Here is a 22,315-nt window from a genome sequence, read left to right as displayed (position 1 = left end):
GAATGAAAACAAGCCAGTTACCAAACCAGTGTGAGGTCATTTGTTTTCATGTACAGTTACTCAGCATGTTTGTCCGTGGGAGTGGATATATCCTGTGGGATTCACTAATACAGCCTTTATTCATGCTAGAGATTCAGCATCCCAAAACCGGAGCCAGACCTGTCAGTGGTGACTATGAATTTATATGTAACCATGGGAGTAGATTGGGGTTGCCATAGAAACTGGATGGCCCAAAAGAAGGGAGGGGGGGGTCTCTATTGTGACTCATCCATTCTCACATTCTAGCCTCCAGCTGTGCAATGTGAGAGGACCATTTATTTGGGGATGTCAACACAAATAAAATGCACAAATGACTGTCTGTCTGAAGGAGTCGGGTTTTAAATATATGTTTTTATTTTTTTATTGTACAAAAAAAGCATTAGCGGTCTTGCAAAAGGCACACATTCAGGAAGCCTCAACTCTGTTGGAAGTCAGTTTTGGACTTTTGAGAGTCTGACTTCATTTCATGTGCTGAGATCTTTTACAGTTCCTGCTATGCACTCACCTGATGCACACGATTTGTAAATAAAAAAATAAAAAAATTACAATTATCCCAAACCTTAAGAAAATTTGACACTTTTAGATTCCTTGCTGAACATGGGTTCTGGTCACACTCGAATATTTGGAGAATCACACCTGTTTATCTCAAGTGCTTCAATCCCAGATTATGAATTTAGTAGCATTTTCATTATTTATGAAGAGCACAAGGATTTTCCATACGCTGGACTACTAAACAACTTTTTGCACACTAATTAAAATGACAAAAGACAAGAAAATATAATAGACTGATATGTAAAAAGACAATTTTTTTTTTAGACAATGGAGATAATAAATTCTCAATTTCTGGAGGAGTACATAATATCCTTTTGCTTAAATAATTTATTTAGAAATAGTAAACATTCTTGACCTGTTTCACATGACTTTCATGTGTAGATTCAAAAATACTATCTGCTGAATCTTGACCATAATCAAAAATGCAAATAGTATGGGCCCATTCTACTGATCTTAATAGATTTTTAAAAGGAAATGACTGAGGTAAAATAAGCTTGTGGGCAGGTGAAGTTCTTCACTCCTGCTCTCCCTCGAAACCCCTAAAGTCTTTGTGTGACCCAGTTTAGAACCTTCTTCACTTTACTTATTTGCACACCTTCACCCTACCTGTTACACATATTTTATGTTTAAAAACATAAAATTGTAATATTATGTTATATTTGCATGTTGGCTCAATAGCAGTTGCAAAAGCATTTCACTGCATATCATAGCGTGTATGTGACAAATAAAATTTGAATTTAAAATTAGAATTTCTTAACAAGGCTATGAGGTTTGTCATCTCCATGGACGGATAAATATTGGTTTATCTCATTTCTGACATACAAAGTCCTCGGAGCCCTGGAGGAGAACTGATCAGGAGTCTGAAGGTGAATTCTTAGACACTGCGTCTTCGGTTGTGGATCATGGCTACAATGTGTGTCAGGTCCAGACTCTTCATCATCACCTCCATGAAGTCTTCATCACTGCGAGCACCCTCCACAAACTCTTCCAGTGAAAGCTCCCCTAGCAGACAATGAGGAATGGGATTTGTTCAATGCAATCTCCAGTCTGACATTAGGATTAGGCTGGCTGATTAATGTTCACTGAGGTCAGGCCCTAGATGTCCTCATTCATTTCTTATTGGCTAGAGACCAACATTTTAGTGGATGCTGAATGGTCATTATGTATTTAGAAGGTCCTTACCATCTCCATTAACGTCAATCCTATCAAACACACGGTTGGTGAACTCTTCGGCAGATAACTCTTGATTATCACTGCCATTGATTGCCCGGATGGCCTGAGAAAGAAAAGGACCAAAAAAAGATAAATGCCTATAATACACACCCCACCCATGATGAAGTACATAGGTTCGTTCCCACCTTTATGATGTTGAGGAGCTCATGGCGGTCGATGCAGCCATTGCCATCCACATCATACAGCTTGAAGTACCAGCGCAGTTTGTGTTCCATCTTGCCTCGCATCACCAGGCTCAGTGCGGCTACATACTCCATGAAGTCTATGTAGCCGTCCTGTGAGGGACAGAGTTAAATAGCTGAGAGTGGACCACTGACATTTATAGAACCAAGTGTATGGATATAAAGTAGTCACTTTATGAAAGTTTTGGAAGTAATATGATATGTCAATGAAACGTGCACAAGAGTACAGTACAATACAATGTACAATAGACTTGTATACATTATCTTGGCATACATGCATTCATTCTGTGGCGATGAGAACATAATGCATGCTCAACATTAGCAAGTTACATTACTTTACATTACACCCTTATCCATAGCAAATTACAATCTGTAGTTACCATGACAGTCCCCCTGGAGACTCTCAATGTTAAGTGTCTTGCTCAGGGACACCATGGTAGGAAGTGAGGTTTGAACCTGAAACTTAGTGGTCACACAATAGGCTGCTACCACCTTTCAACACTTTACAGTACTTCTTTATCACTCTAAGTGTATTTTATTAATAAGTATAGAATAGATATTAAACATTAAACACCACATTAATTCAAACTGAGTAGTAATACTTGTACGATCCAAAAGTTGGCCTTTATCTTTCTTTATTTACCAGCAGCCTCAGACTGTATCGATTAAACATATTAATGTGATCTTTCAAGAAGTCAGTCTGAAATGTCCTCTGACTGGCTGTTAATCTGGAATTATGACTGCCTAATAACTTTAATCCATCTTCAGTCGCTCTAATTAATGTCAGTGGTCTCTTCTAACTGTCTGCTGACCTTTGTTGTAACTTTCAGAGAACACCAATGACATTGCCTTGATTACTTATTGTGAATTGTCAATTTCTAGGCCCATGGTGCAGCAGCACCAACATGAGTGGGGTTCATTAACAAGGCAGGGTTCGTTAGGCAGCTATTTTAAACTCATTTGCTAACTGTTTTCAAGCACTTTGACAGAGGCAGCGATGAAGACCACTGCTAAAACGACAGCTATATTCCGAGTGCATATTTCACAATTATGTGCCTAATGGTCTTCAGTCTGACAAATTGATGGGTTCGGTCGACCTTGAGATGAAGCGCAATCAATTTGTGAGTGGTTATGAGGGAGTAATGAGGTCAGCTATGCCAGTGCACTGCCATCTTGAATGTGTTTAAGGGCTGGAAGTCTGATGCGCTAATTAACGAGCAAGACTAATGCATGTTTAATTGGGTCTGGACTAAGTTTGATTACTCTGACCACTCTTTAAATAAGGCTTTTAATTGCTTTGGAGGGACTGTGTTTACCTCTGTTGCCTCAGCTATATGGACAGAGGTCTCATAAAGCCAAAGGTGTGGCAAGGCACGTGAGAATGGTTAGGATCAGTGATGGAATCCCACAATAGACAGGATATTCCTAATCCTAATACACGCATGACAATTATAAACCCAGTGATTAAAGATTACAGGTTTACTATATATAGCAGAAGAAATATTGTACCAGACAGCATGTGCAGGGTTGCTTCTGCATGTCTCTGGATTAAGACACCTGCCTCACAAGGCAAGACTACTGTTTACACGTGTAGACCAATCAAAGACTCCTGACTGCTCAGGATGTTCAGTTAGTACTGCTTTCTGTCAAGACTCTCCAATCTGTAATATGAATTGAAGCACCCACTAACTCACTTTCCGTAACCACAATCACCTTATGTTCATGTCTTTGGATGGTGAGAGGAAACTGAAGAACTGAAGAGGGTATGCACAAACAAGACATGCCAACATGCCACAAATGCAAACACAAAGAGAAACGCAAGAGGTCTGAACCGGAATTCAAACTGCACTGTGTCTATCCTGAACTGTTGCACTTCAAGCCCATTATTCTTTTAGATAGAAAGGTAGAATTCTCACTAACCTGACAATGGTTAAAACCAAGATGACGCAGTGATTTTAGACGCATTTTACTTCAAAAACCATATGGCCCATTGTGACTTTGCCTACCTTATTCATGTCAAAGGTCCGGAACATTTGCTCAATGTAGGCGTTGGCTTCCGGATCGAGGCCCCGCAGGCCGAAGAACTGCTTGAACTCATGAAGGGTGAGCTGTCCAGAGGGACACTCCGTCATGAACTTCTTGTACCAAAGGTGCATCTCCACAGCCTGGAGGTCATCCACTGTGCATCCTGAAGAGTTTCCCATGGTTTCTGCTCGAAGCCTTGAGTGATGGTTTAGAGATTAGATTGGAATTCGTTAAGGAGGCTACGCTCTTGCTGGATAACCCAATTGGTCTACTGTGGAAGGGATGTGATCTCTCCCCACAGTCACACAATACTGGGAATCTGAAGGGGCTGGATGTCCATGCATGAGCTTTTGTACTGGGCTGGGGTGGGCCACGCCCTTCACAGCTCTCCTCAGGCCTGTTGACTGTAATCCAGTCTGTTGGGTATAATAGTTGGCTATAATCCAGCGGTCACAGTGTTATAAACTGCTTAAGAAGCAGGAGCAGAATAAATACTGGCGGCTCCTCCAGTACATCAGACAGGAACATGCTAATTTACACCTTGGCTGGCAGCCACGAATTATTGCTGACTCAAGATAAAGTCCATCATTCATGTGCAGACAGGTGTGGGGCCGATGATGTCTCAGCAAGTTGTGTTAAAATACATGTTTAATGCATATTACCAGAATAATGATGTGAATTTTAAAGTGTTTGTTAATGCATTTGCATCTGCATTAATTCGGCCTGATTAGAGAAATGGCAGAAGGTGTCTAATAAATTGTTCATCTCAGTTTTCTTGGATGACATACCAGCTACTGTAAATGGTAACAACTTCTCACCATGACAACATAATACGTTTCAAATAAATTTAGAATAATTCATTGTGTTTTGAAGAAGCGCTTTGAGAAGAATCTTCAATAAAAACAATTATATATGCTGAAATTGTTTCTATGTATAATTTTTAAAAATACATGGCTAGTTCTGTGGTACACTGTGTTGCTCCTAACCATAGAAATCATCTGAAATTCTGACATTTCATAGTGGTGGTCTAAAACAATGCAATTTTAGATTTGCACACTCATTTTTGTCAAATTAATTATTTTATTGAGTAGATGTGCTGGCCAGCATCAGTTATATCATTTGAGGCTCTTGTACAATTTTTTAAAAAGTTGTTTTTATTTTTATTAATTTACAAAGATTTAACCAGAATTTATTCCAAAAAGTGATACAGATCAAAACCCTAAAACATTAAAACACAATGATTTATATGTAATATATTATAAAACATATGTAATATAAGACAGAAAGCTATTGTCATCATTTGGAACACATTTAGTTTAGATTACCGATAATGTTTTAAGGTACATATGGTTTATCTTCACATTTATCATGCCAAGAGCAAAATTACCTAATAGTATGTTGCAGTACTATTCAGTATATTAAACACAAATATCCTATTCTATGGTCATTAAGCAAAGAAAGTATTTAATGAATCCATGAAAAAGTATTAATAATAATTTAATTATTAATGATCAATTGCAGTATGAGATTGTTAAGTATGGATATTAATTTTCATATATATAAATAACTCAAATATATTACTTTAGCTATGTCTATCTAAACGTATGCACAAAACATGTAGACAACAAGGAGTTGAAAGCCATGATATAGTTCTTGCAATTAGCAAAATCGTTTTTGTCAGTCAGAGTCTGTATTGATGATCTCCATTGCAGCGTCTCCATCTCTCCTGCTCCACCTATGCAGGTGTCTGTAAACAGAGTCTAACGCTGTCACGGTGCATCGGGCAAACAGAGACGTCCACCTTGCAACCTCTACCAGGCATCGGACGGAGCGTGTAGTAAACTGGACAAACACTGTGGTGTAGTGCGCCAGTAGCAACAGACTGCGTCCCAGCTGCCTGCCATAGTTGATGATCAAGTTTACTTTTAGGTCATGTCCATGTATTCTGTGCCGTGCCATGGTATGAGATCTCGAAAGGATCCCACGGTTGAATAAAGACAACGGCTTCCTCGAAATGCAAGGAAACGTACGACGCGGCAAACGTTCGTGGAGTTTGCAGACGCCCCCTTGCGTCTGCGCCTGCGGGAGATTGTCGACGCTCCCTTGCGTGTCGCTCCGCCTACAGCTCCGAGCGGCCCAATCGGCGCACTGCAAGTTTCGTTTCCGGGATGTTTGGTGATGTGGCTTTAGCTCGGAAATTCGCGACGCGAATGTTATTGGGATAAAACTGCGGCCCCGCGTCCACGGCGCACTCACACAGGTGAGCGTCCGGCCTCCCGCCCCCGCCCCGCGTCTTATCCGGAGCTTTGGTGGGCAGAAAGAAGCTGTCGCGGCGTCGCCTCGGGTCTCCTCTCGTCAGCGGGCTTCTGTTTACCAGGCGCCACGGCGGCTGCGTGCGCTTTGGAGCCGGGCTCGGCCCCCCGCTCGGCCCGGTTCTCCGCGTTTCAGGTGCTCGCCGGCGGTCGCGTACCTCGGCGGCGACTGGCGCGATGCGGTTCGGGCGGAGAGGCCATCTCCATCTCCCCAATAGTCTTTACCACCGCCGCCGAGACGAGACCGAGCGACGCAGCCGCAGTCGTGTCTGTCCGCGCCTCGTCTCTGTTCGGCTCTGTCCGTGAGTTCCCGGATTTTGTCAAAAGACGGCGACATTTTCATTACAACCTAATAAAATTATTATTTGGACATTAAGATGCGTCTGGTTGTAATTACAAGTATGACTAGATACAAAATAACTAAAAAAGCAAATACTTTACGTAGATGAGAAGGAAGTTCAGACATTGTGAGTTTGCAAATTAAATGACTATTGTGTACACAACCGCACATTAAACTTCATTAGTCTAGATGTCTAATTATATCAATCATATCAGTAATTTCATGTGTTTCTGGTTAAAATGTAGTTTGGTACATATTGAGGAATGCTTTGTGACACCAGTGGGGGTCACACAGATAGGGGGGCAAAAGTTCCAGACTGGACTAATCACCTGGTCCTTTCGCTTCACTTTTAATTTCAACCGCTACCAATAGGGCCACGATGTTCAGTCGGCTGGCACAGGGCATGAACACTGTCTTGCACGAGCTGTCGGGAGAGGAACCGCCTGATGGGAGCTCCCAGGTAAGATACCCCATACACCTGCAGTTCAGTGGAATTACAGTAGATTTAGATACATTTTATATTTCACCATATTGCTCTTCTTCTGACTCTTAATGTAGGAGACTTTGGGCTCCAATCTCCAGTCTGATGATGTGGCCTCTGACGGAGCCTCGGAGGAGACCCTGGAGAGGCTGGCACAGAGCGAACAGCTGGTGGTGCAGTTGAAGGAGCTGATCAGAGAGAAGGACGGCAAGCTGGCCAGTACTGAGAGACAGCTCAAGGTGAGGCGGAGAAAGGGAAGGAGAAAAAGAGGGAAACAATCTGTTGATTTTTTGAAAGTTTTATTAGTGCTGACTGAGCTGCTTGTGTTAATTTACAGGAAGAACGGGAGTCAGGGGAGGCCCGGTTCACAAAACTTAAACTACAGGCAAAAGCAAAGATGGCGGCTTTGAACAAACAGATCAGTGACCTGAAAGGACAGGAGGTATTAATAAATCATTTAATAGCCAATTGTTTTCCTAGCTTATAAGAAAAGTACAAAACCATAAGAGCAGATGGCCGAAATAGATCTCAGACCACCTGCATGTAAAGGTATGTTTTCAGCTGTTTTTTAAAAGCTAAGATGGACTGGGAGAGTTTAATGTACGAGTTTAATGTACGCTATAGCTGCAAAAACCCTATCTAGAGGCATGTTCAAGAGGTGACCAGGATTTTGGTTGTGGAAAACCCTTTTTTTACATAATTGTAGGCAAACAATTGAGAACTTATTGAAACCTGCATATTGGGCCAGAGAGAACTTAAGCCATTCTCTGTCTGCTTAATTGTTTCCCGCTTTAAGCTCAGTGTATTCAGACACTCAACATGCAGAGTTTTTTTTTTTTTTTTTTTTTATAGGGGTCGGAAAGCTCTTTCACAGTGACACCTGGTGTGGAAGAGGAACTTCAACAGGTTAGACTCGGGCTCCAAGAGGAACAGTCCACGTCAAAGGCACTTAGAGAGCAGCTTTTGGCATCTGAACAACTCCTGCGTGAAAAGGAGCTGGATCATGTTGAGCAGGTTTGCCCAGTCTTTTTTTTTTTTTTTTTTTTTCAATAGCACCAGCAGACATGGTTACAGAACCATGGCTAGTTATTAACTATTCCCTGGCATTAAAGTATTTTTTATATTATATTATACATGTGTGTCATGGTAGTAACACACCATGGTGGGTAACACACTTGCTTATGAACCAGAAGACCTCAAAGTTACAGGTTCAGACCCATTGTGTCCCTGAGCAAGACATTTAAACCTGATTGTTTATACGGGGACTGTCCCCATAACTACTGATTGTAAACAGCTCCTGACTAGGGTTTTTAAGATTTACGTAATTACATATTATGTTATCCTCAAAGCAAAACTCACCATTTTCTTTAATGGGCCTCAGGTGCATCGTCTGCAGGCCGTGGTGAGTGAGAAGGATGTTCGTTTCCAGGAGCAAATACAGAAACACGAAGAGGAGCTTTTGTCAATGACCAAACAGACCCAGCAGGATGTGGAGATACAGCAGGTAACAGTGACATTGGTCATCTTCTGAATATGGGCAATTTCGAACAATTCTCTTCCTGTATGTAAACACATTAACCATGTTGGCCCTTAAAATTTTTCGAGACTGCTTTTTTGAGAAAACAGCACTTTGACAATTGATTTTAAAGCCATTTAAAGGAAATGCAATATTAATCATTATGTTTAGGCCAGGATGGTAGATCCTGACTTACTTGGATTTACTTGCATTTATTTGATATGCCACAGGCTCTGAGAGCATCTCAGCAGCGCATTGAAGAGCTAGAGGAGTCCATGCACTCCCGGTCCCAGGTGGTTGAAATGCTGCAGCAAGAGCTCAACAGTGCTGACCAGCAGAAACAGGTGCAAAAGACTGGGAAGTTTTTCATAAGGCTCAGGAAGTATGGTGAAACGGACTCCTTTGCTTTATCTATAATTTCTCTGACTTCATAAACTCCAGGTCTGTGTGGTATTTTCAGTTGACGTCTGACCCACACACACACACCCTTTTCTTCTGTTCAGATTCTGACCGCACAGTTTCGTCAGATGGAACTGGAGCTGGCTGAGGCGAGGAGGCTGAGTGAGGAGGAACAGCAACGGTGGAGCCAACAGATGGACCAGACAAAAGCTGAACTGGAGGTCCTTAGAAGAAGCTTTGAATCTTCCAGTAGGGAGAGGGAGGAGGCTGTGAGAATTTTAGAGGCGGAAGTGGCGCAGAAGAACTCTGAGATAGAGGAGCTGAGGGAGAGCTCTGTAAACTGTGCAGAAAAGGAAAGGGATGAAGGCATGGAGGCTGAACTGGAAATACTGAGAGCCAGTCTTGAGGCGGCTGAGAGGGCTAAAGAGGAGCTGGTGAAAGCACTTGAAATGGAATCGGAAACAAATGCTTCCCATCTGAAGAAGCTTCAAGAGAGTCTGGAATCAATTAATCAAAAGAAAGAAGGGGAGGCCAGAAGGGACCAAGAGGAGGTGCTGAAAATGGGAAGTGAAATTGCCTCCCTCAAAGAGAGTCTGGAGGCAAGGAGAATGGTTGAGGAAGAGGGTCTCACGCTGAAGCAGGTTTTAGCTGATGTGTGGAGGGGACTGCAGTCAATGTCCGTAGGACTGGAAGATAGAGTTGAGGAGGAGGCCAGTTTCCCCCCAGACCCAACACAGTGCTTAGTTGCACTTCAGGCTCTAGAGGCTAAAATATACGGGCAGAGAAAAGAGAAACAGGAGAGAGAGACCCAGATTGCCCAGGTCTCCTTCAGAATACAGACTTTGCAAGGTAAGGTGCAAATTGTATTGTATGCTCTGTTTCGTTTGCCTGGTTTTTATTCATGCATTTTTACAATGTTGTCTTTTAGATCAGCTTGATGAAGCCATGGTGGAAAAAGAGAACGCATTCACCAAAATAAGTGAACTAGAACAACAGATAAGCAACGCGGTGAGTTTCTTGAATTTCTTGAAATGATAAAGCAGCTTCCTGGCTGGTTCCTGGCTGTTGGTGGCCTGCATCTGTACAGCATAATTTTTTAGTTTGCAGTCATTCATTCGAAAGGCCACTGTTGTAATGGGTTTAAGCCAAAAAGCAAACCACAGAATACCCCAGCATTTCATAGTTTAAAAAATAAAATATTATTTATCAGGTCACTGAGTGTTTACAGAGCTTCTCATTGGAATTGAGCAACTCGGCAAAGTCGTGCCTTTTCCCAACCTTGTGGGCATAGGTTTTCATAACTGTCTGCCAGCAGTCAGACAGGCGCTGGTCAAGGTCAGTTTAGAGACAGAAGGGTCTCATGCCTTTTGGGTCACAGAGGAATTAGTCCTCTGCTGCCTGGCTGTCTGCTCAGAATGTAGCCTGCATATCATTGACCTTCCAGGATGTGTTTATAAGCATGCAACTGTGAATTTTAAAAGTGACCCTTTCTTGTATTTGAATCTTGCGTAGGCCATCTCCCAAATTTTACCTTTTGCATTTTGTCCTAATCCCAAGGTAACCTGTGAACAGGATCTGTTGTCCCAGGTCACTGATGAATCATCAAGTGAACATGTGACTGAGCCGTCTGTGCAGGATTTACCCAGAGTGGCCAAAGGTGAACAGTCCAGTGAGTACTTTGTTTGCCTATATTCTCTTAAATCCAAATAAAGAAACATCCACTTGCAAGCCCGACCCTTTTATTAATGTTTGCCTTTCACTTCTGCAAGGCCAAGTACAAATAGTGGTAAATAGTTATGAGAAAAGAGGCGTTCCTGACAGGGATGGATTTCTCACTTTCTTTCCTTGTTTGAAAGTATTTAAATTTAATGGCTGGCTAGACCTGGAAAAACCAGCTCTACTGGAATTTATGCAGCTATAGCAACATTTCTGCCTTCCTGAAAAGGAAGTTATTCTGGAAGTAATGTTATGTTATTTATTTATTTTTGCAGAAAAGGAAATAACCTGTTATTCTTAATTTCTTAGGAGAGACTGTCATGATGATGTCAGGAGACTGTCATGATGATGTCAGTGCCCTGCAGGCAAACATCTTGGCCTTGGAACACCAGCTCCTGGAGAGAGAGAAGGAGCTTACTGATCTCAAGGACCAGTTAGCGGAAGAACGAAAAGTCAGAGATGCAGAACACTGTCAGTCTCAGACCTTTGAGGCAGTCATTAATATGCAGGAGGGCAATGTTGCTCCAGATCTTACTGAAGACACTCCAGAGGAGGACACAACTCTGGTGGCAGTTGATTCATCTGCTTTGTCCACATCTGTTGATAATGAGAGCAGCCCAGAATGTAGTGCAGTCCAAACTGACTCTCCAGTTGGATCGAAAGGTGTCTCCTCAGATGAAATGGTTGCTAGCAGTGAGTCATCTGAAGTGGCTAACAGCACTTGGACTCTCCTAGAGGCAGAGAACCAGGATATCTGTCAGGAATGGCCCTCTGTATTACAAGACATTAGCCAGCTGCACTTACAGTCCTGGGAGGAATCTGCTGCTGATCAAAATACATCCTCCTCCACAGTATTCCAGGCAGAATCTCATTCAGTTGTCATCCGTGAATCTGTTGAGGTAAACGTACACCAGAAGTGGGATTCAGCGTTTGGCAGTGATTCAGGATCTGGACAGGCTTTTGCTCAGGTGCTGGCAGAAGAACTTCAAAAGAGATATAGTGAACTCCTGGCTGAACTCCAGAAATTGAGAGAGAACAATACTGAATCTCAGGAAAAGATTCAAGTATTGGAAGATGAACTAAAATCAGTCACTGTCAATAAGGAAGAGGCTGAATCAAATGCCGTGGTCTATGAGGAAGAGCTGAATGCTTTAAAGGCTGAATTGGAACAGTCAAGTCAGCAGAAGATTATTAACATGGTCTTAGAGGAGCAATTGGCCAGTCTTAAGACAGAGACTGAATCCAAAGAGCAAAATATTCAAGCCCTCCTGGCTGACCTGAATGAAGCCCAGCTCTCTCTATTGGAGCAAGAAGGACAAGCCAGAATGCTGAGTGCCCAGCTTGAAGACCGAGAGCTTACCACTGCTGAGCTTGAGCAGAGGCTTACAGGGTTGGAGGCCACACTTCTGGAAGTGTCAAAGGCAGAGATTACAGCCCAAAATGACAAGTCTGCTGAAATAGAGAAGCTCCATCTCCAGCTTTTGCAGAAGGAACAAGAAATTATGGACCTTAACGACAGCATGAGTGCCAAACTACTTCAGCTGGGTGATGAAAAGTTCATATTAACAAGTGAGATAAAAAAGCTCAAGGAACAGGTTTTTGATTTGGAACATGTCATGGATGAACAGAAGTCATCTAAAGAATGTGGGCATGAAAATTATGAAGAGGTGTCAAAATTGTGCAAAGAAAAGGAAGATTTGGAGAGCCAATTGGCTGCTGTAAAGAAAGAAGGAGAACTTATGAAAAAAAAGCTACAGGCAGCTTTAGTCCAGCGTAAGGATTTAATGAAAAAAGTTGCCGCATTTGAGAAGGAAGCCGATAGAAACAAAGAGCAGGAGGTGCTCTCAAACAAGCAAACAGGTGACACTCCAAGTGAAGAAGATGCACAGAAAGGACAGGACATGCAGAGAACTGAAACGTTATTAGAAGAAACTAGACAAGTATTAAGGACTAAAGAAGAGGACTTGGAGATGTTGGAACAGAAGATTTTTGAGCAGGATAAAGCACTATCTGAGGCCCAAGCTGTTAACCAGAGGCTCACTGCAGAGGTTGACAAAATGCAGCAAACCCTGGAGGCTGAAGATAGCACAGCAAGGCTGCGATCTCAAGTGTGTTCACTTGAATCAGAGCTTCAGTCCCTGCAGAAAAAGCTCCAAGAGGCTGTGGAGTCTCGAAAGGACACCATCCGTAAAGCCAAAGAGAAAGACCGGCATCACCGTGAACAGCTAAAGCAGCAGAAGGATGAACATAATGTGTTGCTGGAACGTTTTGAGATGCAAGGAAAGGAGTTGGTTGGTTTGTTAAATCATCTGAAAGAACTAGAAGAACTACAGATTTTAAAGAGTGACGAGACAAAAGAAGTAGATAAACCAGCTGGTAATGACTGGGTGCAGGAAGACTGGGTGGACTTTGCTCCTGCTGAAATAGAAAAGCAACAAATCCCTGTACCTTCAGTTGAGCAGCCATCTTTGCTGGCTCCTGCTCAAATTGACAGGGTCTCTCTGAAAGCTTTAGAAGAACAAGTTATACCGGAAAAGGCTGTTCGTGAGGAGATGGAGGGGTGTCTCAAAGAAACCCAATCCCTGTTATCATCAAAAGAGTCAGAGCTTCTTGAGCTTGGAAAAGAGCTTCAAGTCCTAAAGGTAAAAGAGCAACAGATTGATATGCTGTCTGAGGAGCTTGAAACTTTAAGGGAGAAATATCTTCAGGCAGATACTCATGCAGAGATGCTAAAAAAGCAGTTGGAGGAAACTGCTAAAACAAACCGTTCTGATGAGTCCATCATTAACGTCTTGCAGGCAGAAGTAGAGGAGTTTAAGCAGTTTTTGAACAATAAGAATGATGAGATTGGTGACCTGAGCCAACAACTGGGTGAACAGAACACCCTCCTCCAGAAGATGCAGCAGGCAGTGTCAGAGAAAGATCAGCTTATCACATCTCTCCAGGAGGATCTGAAGATTGAACAAGATAAAAGGCTAAGGCTAGAGGCTGAGGCTCCTCTACGGCAAGAAGAAGAGAAAGATGGTAATGCCAAAATCCAGCAGCTACAGCGCAAACTCCAAGCAGCTTTGATCTCCAGAAAAGAGGCTCTCAAGGTGAACACAGAACTTAAAGAGGAACAGGGTGTCTCGGAAAAGGCCAAAGCAGAGCTGCTCCAAAAGCTTGAGGGAGCAGAGTCTGAGCTCGCAAAGATGAGAGCTGAGAAAGAGAAACTGATTGAGGAAGTTGATCGAGCACTTGTAGAGAACCAGAGCCTGGGTGCTTCTTGTGAAAGTCTCAAGTTGGCCATGGATTGCTTACTAATTGAAAAAGAAGGAAGCATTCGCCAGGCTGAAAGCACAAAAGAAGCAGCTGTTCAGGAATGTTCTGAACTGAGGGAGAAGGCTCAAAGCATGAGAGAGGAGTATGAAACTCTGCTCAAATCTTATGAAAATGTGAGTGATGAGGCTGAACGAGTAAGGCGAGTGTTGGAAGCTGCTCGTCAGGAGAGACAAGAGTTGGCCACTAAAGTTCGGGTACATGACTCTTCCAGGAAGGAAGCAGAGAAATTGGCAGAAGAGGCCCAGAAGGAGGTGGAAAATATGAAGGAAAAGATGAGGAAGTTTGCCAAGACAAAACAGCAAAAGATTATGGATTTGGAAGAAGAAAACGAGTGTCTTAGGGAACAAGGAGAGAAAAGTGGCCTTAGAAAAGAAGACGCGGAGCTGAGGCTGGAGTTAACTAAAGTCAATGAAGAATTAACCATGATCAGAGAGGAACTGGAAACTGTCCAGACACAGCGGGACTCTTTGGTTCAGCAGACCACAGTGTTAAGACAGCAGCTGGCTCTGGAGATGAAGAAAGTAAAGGCTGACACTGTGAACCCAACCATTGTCACTGTGGCCGAGGAAAATGTTGTTGCTCATGGTGCAGGTACGGTGCTCACTGAAATAAATCGGTTCACTTCCGACAGTGCCTCTCAGGATTCTAAAGAGCAGGAGAAGCTGCTTGAAGACATTGATCTGTCTGCACGTGAATCTAAAACTGTTGAAGAGAAACCAAAGATTAACCCAAATGAAAACACAGCGGACGAAGCATTGGATGATGCTCTGAGAACAGCACTGGATAGCGTTAAGGAATTGGAGGCAGCCTTATGCACAGAAAAACAGTTAAGATTAGAACTTGAAGATAAACTGGACATTTTGGGAAATGAACTCAAAGAATCCAGAAGAACTGAGGAAAGTTTGAAGGAAGACAGCTTCAAACAGGAAGCTAAGTTGAAAGAGCTCCATGCCAGTTTAGAGACTGAGAAAGATGACCTTGAGGAGCGCCTGATGAACCAGCTGGCCCAACTAAATGGAAGCATTGCTGGCTACCAGCAGGAAGCAGCTGATAGCAGGGACCGTTTGGCTGATCTTCAGCGAGAACTCGAGAATGTAGAGAGAGAGCGTGCTGATTTAGAGGCTCTGGTAGAGAGTGAAAGAGACAGGGCCTGTAGACTGGAGGAAGACAGGCGGCAAGCTCAGAGAGAAAGAGCCGCGGCAGAGGCTGAAGCTGGGAAGCAGAGGGAGCTGGAGCAGAAGCTCAAATCTGCCCAGCGGGTGAAGGAAGGCAGCCAGAACCGAGCACGTCAGCTGGAGGAACTACTGAGGGAGAAGCAGCTGGAGGTGCGGCAGATGCAGAAAGACTGCATTCAGTACCAGGAGAAAGTTAGCGAGCTTGTCAAGGAGGCCAAAGCCCTGCTGCTCGGCCGAGATGAGGTCAGACGTGAGCTAGAAGCTGCTCTCCTGGAGTCCACGAAGTTGTCTGAAGATAAGACGAGGACAGAGTGGGAGCTGACCGAGTGTAAACGGAACTTAGAAGAAGCACAGATCGAGGCCAGCCAGGCCTATGCTGAGATGATGGCGCTACAGCAGTCATCTCTGCAGCGTGAGGCAGAGATCAAGGCGGAGGCTGAGAACACTCTGGATGAAGTGCGCTTCAGGCTCGGAGCAGAACTGAAGCACGGAGAGCTGAAGCTGGAAGAGGCGTATCGGGAGCGCGACAGAGAAGAGGAGGCAACACGGGAAGCACGGAGCGCCGCCGAAATGGCGGCGAAGGAGGCCCGGGAATCACAGGCAAGGCTGGATCAGTCACTGGCCAGACTGGCCGCCTTTTCACGCTCCATGTCGTCTTTGCAAGACGACCGCGACAGAGTTCTTGACGAGGCACGCCAATGGGAAAACCGCTTCCACGGCGCCCTCCAGGGGAAGGAGGCAGAAGTACGGGAAGCAGAAGCTCGTGCCAGAGACCTCGGTGGGCAACTGCAGAAAGAGATCGCACAGAAGGAGGAACTGCAGGTTTTGCTTGAAAGGTTTGTTTGTATGTCCACTACCAGTCAAAAGTTTGGATGCGCTGACTCATTTATATATTTTTACATTATACAACAAAACTGAAGACACATGACTATGAAATAACACACATGAGGTTATGTAATAAATATGAAAAAAGCAAACAAGGCAAAAAAGTTGAACATTTAAGTCTCTCCAAAGTGGGGCGCTTTTGCTGTGAGAGCAGCATTTCACAGGTTTATGCTGAACATTTTCTGAGCATCTCATGAAGCAGCTTTTGATGACTAAAACTAGTGAGCAGGACAGTCATAAAGGGAACAGATTCTAACACACTTCCCTTTCTCCTGCTACAAAAATACTAAATATGGTAGCATTGGATTCTTCAAAACATCTGCCACAGAGTAGGCGTTTCCAAACTTTTGACTGGTAGTGTCTGTTGCTTGGAATTTATGCAACAAATCTAGTCAAAAATGCCAATGGTATAGATTTATTTGATTGTTGTCAACAGGCTTCAGAAGCAAGAGACTGAAGGGCTGCTTAAGAGGGAAGAGGCAGAGAACAAATACAGAGAGAGCCTCACAGCGCTAGAAAAAGATCACAAAAGCTTGCAAGAGGCTCTGTCCCAGACTGAGAGCTCTTTGACCCAGACCCGGTCCCAACTTGCCTCATTAGAAAGTGAAGTGGAAGGACACCGCCACAGGACCAAGGCTCTAGAGGAGGCTGTAGGGAAGTTACAAATTGAGGCTAATGAATCCCGGGCACAATTAAAGGAAAGGGAGGCTGAGGAAAGGAGACTTTTCTTGAGTCTGGAGCAGCTGGAGAGTGATCTGCGGTCCTCCAAGAACCTGACAGAGTCTCTGCAGTCTGGGCTGGCTGAGAAGGAGAAAAGAGAATTGGAGCTTCTTGGGGAGAAAGAACTGGCTGTAACACAGGTATGTAAATTGTGAAAAGTCTGATTTATTGTTAATCTATGTTAGTATACCAATAATGTTCTGCAGGGGAAATGTTTGCTTGAGATTGACTTTGGCTGTTAGAAATATGTTACTGCAGCTATAAATATTTTATTTAAACTACCATAGGCTGTGGAAGAGGCCAGGAGAGAGGCAGACGGGAGGGCAGAAGACGCTGAAAAGGAATTGGAGGTGAGACGGGAGGAACTGCGGAGTGTTGAAGATAAGCTCCATAAAGCTGAGGAGGATAGCAGAAACACCAAAGCCAGACTTGATGCCTTCACCAAGGCAATGGGCTCTTTGCAAAATGACAGGGACAGAGTACTCGGCCAGTACAAACAGCTGGAAGAGCGGCATCTGAAGGTATGAAGTCCATCAACTATTAAAGTATATTTGAATATTTGTAAATGAGTACGGTCAGAGGATGAATATAACCAAAATCTCCATAAAGCACGAAGCAGATGATGTGGGATGATCAGTCTTTGATGGAATATACATTAATGCTACTTAATAGTGAAAGTGAAGTCATTGTGATGCACAGCACAAGGTGACACAACAAAATGTGTCCTCTGCTTTTAACCCATCACCCTTGGTGAGCAGTGGGCAGCCATGACAGGCGCCTGGGGAGCAGTGTGTGGGGACGGTGCTTTACTCGGTGGCAGCTCAGTGGCACCTTGGCGGATCGGGATTCAAACCGGCAACCTTCCGATCAGGGGGCCGCTTCATTAACCACTAGGCCACTACTGCCCCACATACTGCTTATGTCCTGAATAAAAGTTATGTGCAATTATACTAATATACTATACTATAACAAAATGTTTAATTAACTTACAAAAATTGACTTCTACATTTGCTGACTTATAAGATCAGTTGTGACAGATGGCATCGAATAATATAATAAGTGTTTTTAATAATATTGAGCTCTTCTTGTGTCTTGTAAGTCCCATTCCCAGTCCTCATTACTGAATGGCTATATTAGAGCATTGTATATAATAAAGTATATTAAGGTACATGAGGTACAAAAAAACACACAGATTTAATTTTCTCTTGTGCAAAAAGGTGATGATTGAGAAGGATGGAATCATCCAGGAGGCTGCAGGAGAGAACAACAGCCTGAAGGAGCAGATCCGGATGCTGTTGGCCCAGCGGGACGACCTCAATGCAGAAAATGCCAAGCTGGCTGCTCAGCTCCATGGTTACAGGGAAGACCTGAACCAGGTGCTTAACATGAAGGACTCTCAGCACAGGCAGCTGCTTGCTGCCCAGCGGGCACATATCACTGCCCTGGAGCAGGAGAAGCAGCAAATGGAGGCTGCACTGCGGGATCTGGAGGTGCCAAAACAGGTGGCTGTAGAGAGCGAGACTCCGAGGCAGGCCAGTGGAGACAGGAGGTGGAAGGTGGAGGAGGCTACTGGTGCCGAGGTGGAAAAGTTGAGGGAACAGCTGGAGACGGCCAGATCCCAGGTGGCATCTCTGGAGAAGACTCTGCAGTCCGAGCGTGACACCCAGGCGGCGCATGCCAAGGAGCTGAGTGAATTGCGCTGGGAGGGTGGTGTGCTTCGCACTGAGGCCGAGACAGCAGAGGAGAGGGTGGCGGAGCTGGCCCGGGACCTTGTTGTTCTAGAGCAGAAACTGCTGCAGGAACAGGAAAGTGCAGCTAAACTCAAAGCCCAGAACCAGTCATTCAGCCAAGCCATGGCCTCACTGCAGGACTCTAGAGATGATGCAGTCAGTGGGGCAATGGAGCTGAATCGCAGGCTGGAGGAGGTGAGTCGAGCTCTACAACAGGCACCAGCGCCCTCTGCTGGAAACTCCACCGGTGAAGTGTGGAGCCTGAAGAATGCACTGTCTGCCCTTCAGAACGACAGAGAGAGAATGGTGGGTAACTCGGTGGTGGTGGGGTGTAATATACTTTTACAATAGCGGTAAAAACGATTTACAAAAAGCATGCAGTGCTGTATCACTATGTGTTTACTTTTCTATTCTGGGTAATTCTGGGTAGTGGATTTATTAATTATTTTTGCTTCTCAGAATCAATTTTTTTTTTAGTATTGACTAATCCACATCTGCAGAAATGTGCCATTTTAGGCAATCATGTCACCTTCACACACATGGGTGTTTCTCAATCAAAGAATTTCACACCTACATTTGAGCATGCAAAGCAGATTTATTTTGGTTGTTGATCCGTTCTAAATACAGCCATGTAAAATATAATGCGGACCGAATACAAATACTTATTATTGTGCTCTGAATATGTATCACCATTACATTGATTCTTTGTGCTTTGTAAATGAGCCAGTGGAATTGTCAGCTTTGACTGAACAGTTTTTGTTTGTCCCCAAGAGACCGTGACAGTTTTGTGGCGCTTTTACATTGCTTTCATGTACTTTCTTCTCAGCTGGAGCAGCTGCAGCAGCAGCAGTCAGAGTTAATCCGACTGGGTTCTGGAGAGCTGGGCAAACTCACACAGGAGCTGGAGAAGGAGAGGAAAAATGCGAGCAGGATGAGTAGAGGGATTAAAGAGAGAGAGGCCCAGCATGAGGCAGCCAAGAGGGAACTCGAAATGCTGAGGTAGGGTAAAAAGTAGCCCATACTGGTCTGGTTTTCTTGATTTACTTGACTTAAGAGCAAACTTGATCATTATTGCCCAGTCCTAGTTTAAAATTTCACGCGGCACCAGAATACATTCACTGCCAAGTACAGCAAAATTAGATCTCATTTGTTGGGGCTCTAATCTTGCTTTGTAGATCCGAAAAGGCTGACTGGCAGGCACAGGCTGAAGTGCTAAAAGAGCAGACCCTCGCCACCCTTTCAGAACGGGACACCCAGCTTCGCCAGCTCAGTGCCGTGCTGGAAGAGACACGGGCATCACAGTCCAAAGCCACACTAGAGCAGTACCAGAGAGAGGTGGGTGGTAGAGTTGGGTGGTAGTAGCCTAGTGGGTAACACACTCGCCTATGAACCAGAAGACCCAGGTTAAAATCTTAAGAAACTTAACCCTGAGTTGTTCCACGGGGGGACTGTCCCTGTTAACTACTGATTGTAAGTCGCTCTGGATAAGGGCGTCTGATAAATGCTGTAAATGAGCATATTTTGCCCTTTTGCCCATACGTACTGTAATAATATGTCTGTCCTTTTGGCTCGTAGTCAGCATTTATAGTACTGGACATATTTAACAGTCGAAAGCAGAATCACTTCTATTCCTTATGAATAACAGTTACAGTTCATTTGCTCAGAGTGATCAATACCACCCAATTATTATTGGCTGTAAGTGGTTTCCTCTGTACATGTGTACTTCATGGCTAAGTATCAGGTCATTCAGAAACGGACATCAAATTAATAAATAAAATGCTAATCCTTCAGGAGAGCTTGGCTGCCCCTGGAGCCCCTCAGGAGCGGGGAGAGACCTACAGGGCAGAATGCCGGGAGCTGCAGCGGAGGTAGCCAGCCTTATCTTTAAGCACAACAGGCACAATATTGAATAAAAGATCGATAAATGTTTTTTTTTTTTTTTTTTAATGCTTGGTTTTTAGCTCTACTTGGTGGTAGTGCAGTACGCAATCTTTTAAGGTTTGCATTTACATATAAAATATATGTATATATATTTTTCATGATTAATTATGGTCTGTATAAAGACCAATTCTAACCCATGACTGTATGTGGATTTAAGTGCAGTGAAATTCTTGTATATTATAATCAGACTATCAGATTTGGAATTATGCCATGAAGGAACACATCTGCTTTTGTCCCTGTCAGGTTGGATGAAGAGATGGAGCAGAGAATGGCCATTGAGGAACAGCTAATGGTTGCCCAACATCGCTTTAAAAGGTATGAACATTTCCTGCCCTTGCCATAGTACTGTCACTGCGCCACCCCAATTGATAATTGAAATCTAATGAGGTGCGATCTTGTCAGCTTGCTGCATTTGTCATGATGAATTTTGCTTAAAATTCACTGATGATTTGAGTTTATTTTCACTTAAGAATTCAATTAGGTTTATTTTTTTATGTCAACAGAGCAGGTTTTAATGAAAATGTCATTTATTTCAGTTACGCACAAGGTGACTGGCAGTCTGCAGCACAGGCCAATTTCTCTGAAGCATCTGTCCTCATTGAGCCTCCAGAGGGCGCCATCACGCAAGTAGGTTCACCTTTGTTGGCCGTTCCGCTCACATATTTCCAATTCCCGATTCCATATTAATTCAGCGTGCACCCGCTCTTCCACCCTGCAGACTCGGAGTGGAGGGCCTGGGCTTTCGCGAGTGCTGCGCGCAGCCTTCTGCTCACGTCAGCGCACCCCTTTACTGGTCTCCGTGTACCTGCTGACGGTCCACGTGCTGCTGCTGCTCTGCCTGGGAGGATTCCTGTGAGAGGAACCGGAGATCAACCACAGAACTGACCCCCCCAGAATAGTGCCCGCTGGTGGCTTTAAAACAGAACTGGGCAATATTTTGGCATAATTAACCGAGAATCTAATTTTTTTTTATTTACTCCAGTTGTCCAGACACATGGTGTTTCAGTTATACATGATTTTCAGTGTATTGCCCAGTCCTAGTTTAAAATTTCTCGTGGCACCAGAATACATTCACTGCCAAGTAAAGACTAATTCAGGTTTATATTTTGCTGTAATGTACACTACTACACTAGTACTCTTTACCCCCTCATGCTGCTTCTAGTGGCAGACAAACAGTTGTGGGGCTTGTTTGCACAAAAGTGCCCACACAGAGTTTGATCCAAGGGATGATCATCATATGCATTTACTGTGGACCTGCGCTGTGGGTGCCTTGGCGTAAAGGGATCGGTTCTCCTCTCTGACCTGGACCTGGGCGCATGTGGACGTGGAAAAGGGGCGACTTTCACATTCCAGCAGACTTTTAAACCTTTCTTGTTTCATTATTCTAATGCTGTTAATAATATCTAATGTGCAGTAGCTGGTTAGAGGGCTTTTTTTTTTTTTTAAATAGCCAGCGTTTCTGTACAGATGAGGTTGGCCAACCCCGTGCAATACTGATGCCAATGGACGTCCATCTTTACCAAACACCCCCCCAGTTCCTATACATTCTGTCGTCTGAGTCGCCGAATCGGTTTTCACAATTGGTTTCTGTAACTTTGAATCATTTTAAAGGCTGTCTCGATGTTGGCTGTACATGCACATTTTAAAGCACAGCCCGGAGTCCCCGTCGACGGTGTAAAATGAAGCTTTTTTTTTTTTTTTTTTTTTTTAAATAAAGAAGTATTTATGGAAATGCGTTGTGTCTTTCT

The 22,315-nt window shown here is 43.8% G+C and overlaps 2 protein-coding genes across 2 annotated transcripts; one reads left to right on the top strand and one right to left on the bottom strand.

The window, feature by feature from the left end:
* Positions 1-370: 370 nt before the first annotated feature.
* On the bottom strand, positions 371-4,370 carry guca1aa (guanylate cyclase activator 1Aa). Its single transcript, XM_028954425.1, has 4 exons — positions 4,013-4,370; positions 1,950-2,099; positions 1,774-1,867; positions 371-1,593 (listed from the first exon to the last, which is right to left on the bottom strand). Exons 1-4 carry the CDS (start codon positions 4,208-4,210, stop codon positions 1,466-1,468), a joined length of 570 nt encoding a protein of 189 aa, XP_028810258.1. The 5' UTR covers positions 4,211-4,370; the 3' UTR covers positions 371-1,465.
* A 1,793-nt stretch (positions 4,371-6,163) lies between these two features.
* Positions 6,164-22,257, top strand: golgb1 (golgin B1). The gene is made up of 20 exons (XM_028955598.1): positions 6,164-6,291; positions 7,056-7,143; positions 7,242-7,403; positions 7,502-7,606; positions 8,017-8,178; positions 8,546-8,668; positions 8,911-9,024; positions 9,184-9,928; positions 10,008-10,087; positions 10,637-10,748; positions 11,105-16,127; positions 16,613-17,036; positions 17,184-17,417; positions 18,114-18,932; positions 19,453-19,625; positions 19,802-19,961; positions 20,418-20,494; positions 20,811-20,882; positions 21,104-21,194; positions 21,286-22,257. The coding sequence occupies exons 2-20, from the start codon at positions 7,063-7,065 to the stop codon at positions 21,421-21,423; spliced, it is 8,895 nt and encodes a 2,964-aa protein (XP_028811431.1). The 5' UTR covers positions 6,164-6,291; positions 7,056-7,062; the 3' UTR covers positions 21,424-22,257.
* Positions 22,258-22,315: the final 58 nt, after the last annotated feature.

The sequence above is a fragment of the Denticeps clupeoides genome, chromosome 15, assembly GCF_900700375.1.
Source record: "Denticeps clupeoides chromosome 15, fDenClu1.1, whole genome shotgun sequence".
Taxonomy (NCBI): Eukaryota; Metazoa; Chordata; class Actinopteri; order Clupeiformes; family Denticipitidae; genus Denticeps; species Denticeps clupeoides.
The sequence above is the reverse complement of the archived record's forward strand: the minus strand, read 5'-3'. Positions and strand labels throughout refer to the sequence as shown.

What these genes read in the sequence shown, in the direction of transcription:
- guca1aa (XM_028954425.1), bottom strand. Translation starts at nt 4,210, where the DNA reads ATGGGAAACTCTTCAGGATGCACAGTGGATGACCTCCAGGCTGTGGAG. An exon ending in AGCTCCTCAACATCATAAAG is followed by an intron (nt 1,868 to 1,949) that starts GTGGGAACGAAC and finishes TTTCTTTCTCAG; the next exon opens with GCCATCCGGGCAATCAATGG. An exon ending in GATTGACGTTAATGGAGATG is followed by an intron (nt 1,594 to 1,773) that starts GTAAGGACCTTC and finishes ATTGTCTGCTAG; the next exon opens with GGGAGCTTTCACTGGAAGAG.
- golgb1 (XM_028955598.1), top strand. Translation starts at nt 7,063, where the DNA reads ATGTTCAGTCGGCTGGCACAGGGCATGAACACTGTCTTGCACGAGCTG. An exon ending in AGCTGGATCATGTTGAGCAG is followed by an intron (nt 8,179 to 8,545) that starts GTTTGCCCAGTC and finishes AATGGGCCTCAG; the next exon opens with GTGCATCGTCTGCAGGCCGT. An exon ending in GTGCTGACCAGCAGAAACAG is followed by an intron (nt 9,025 to 9,183) that starts GTGCAAAAGACT and finishes TCTTCTGTTCAG; the next exon opens with ATTCTGACCGCACAGTTTCG.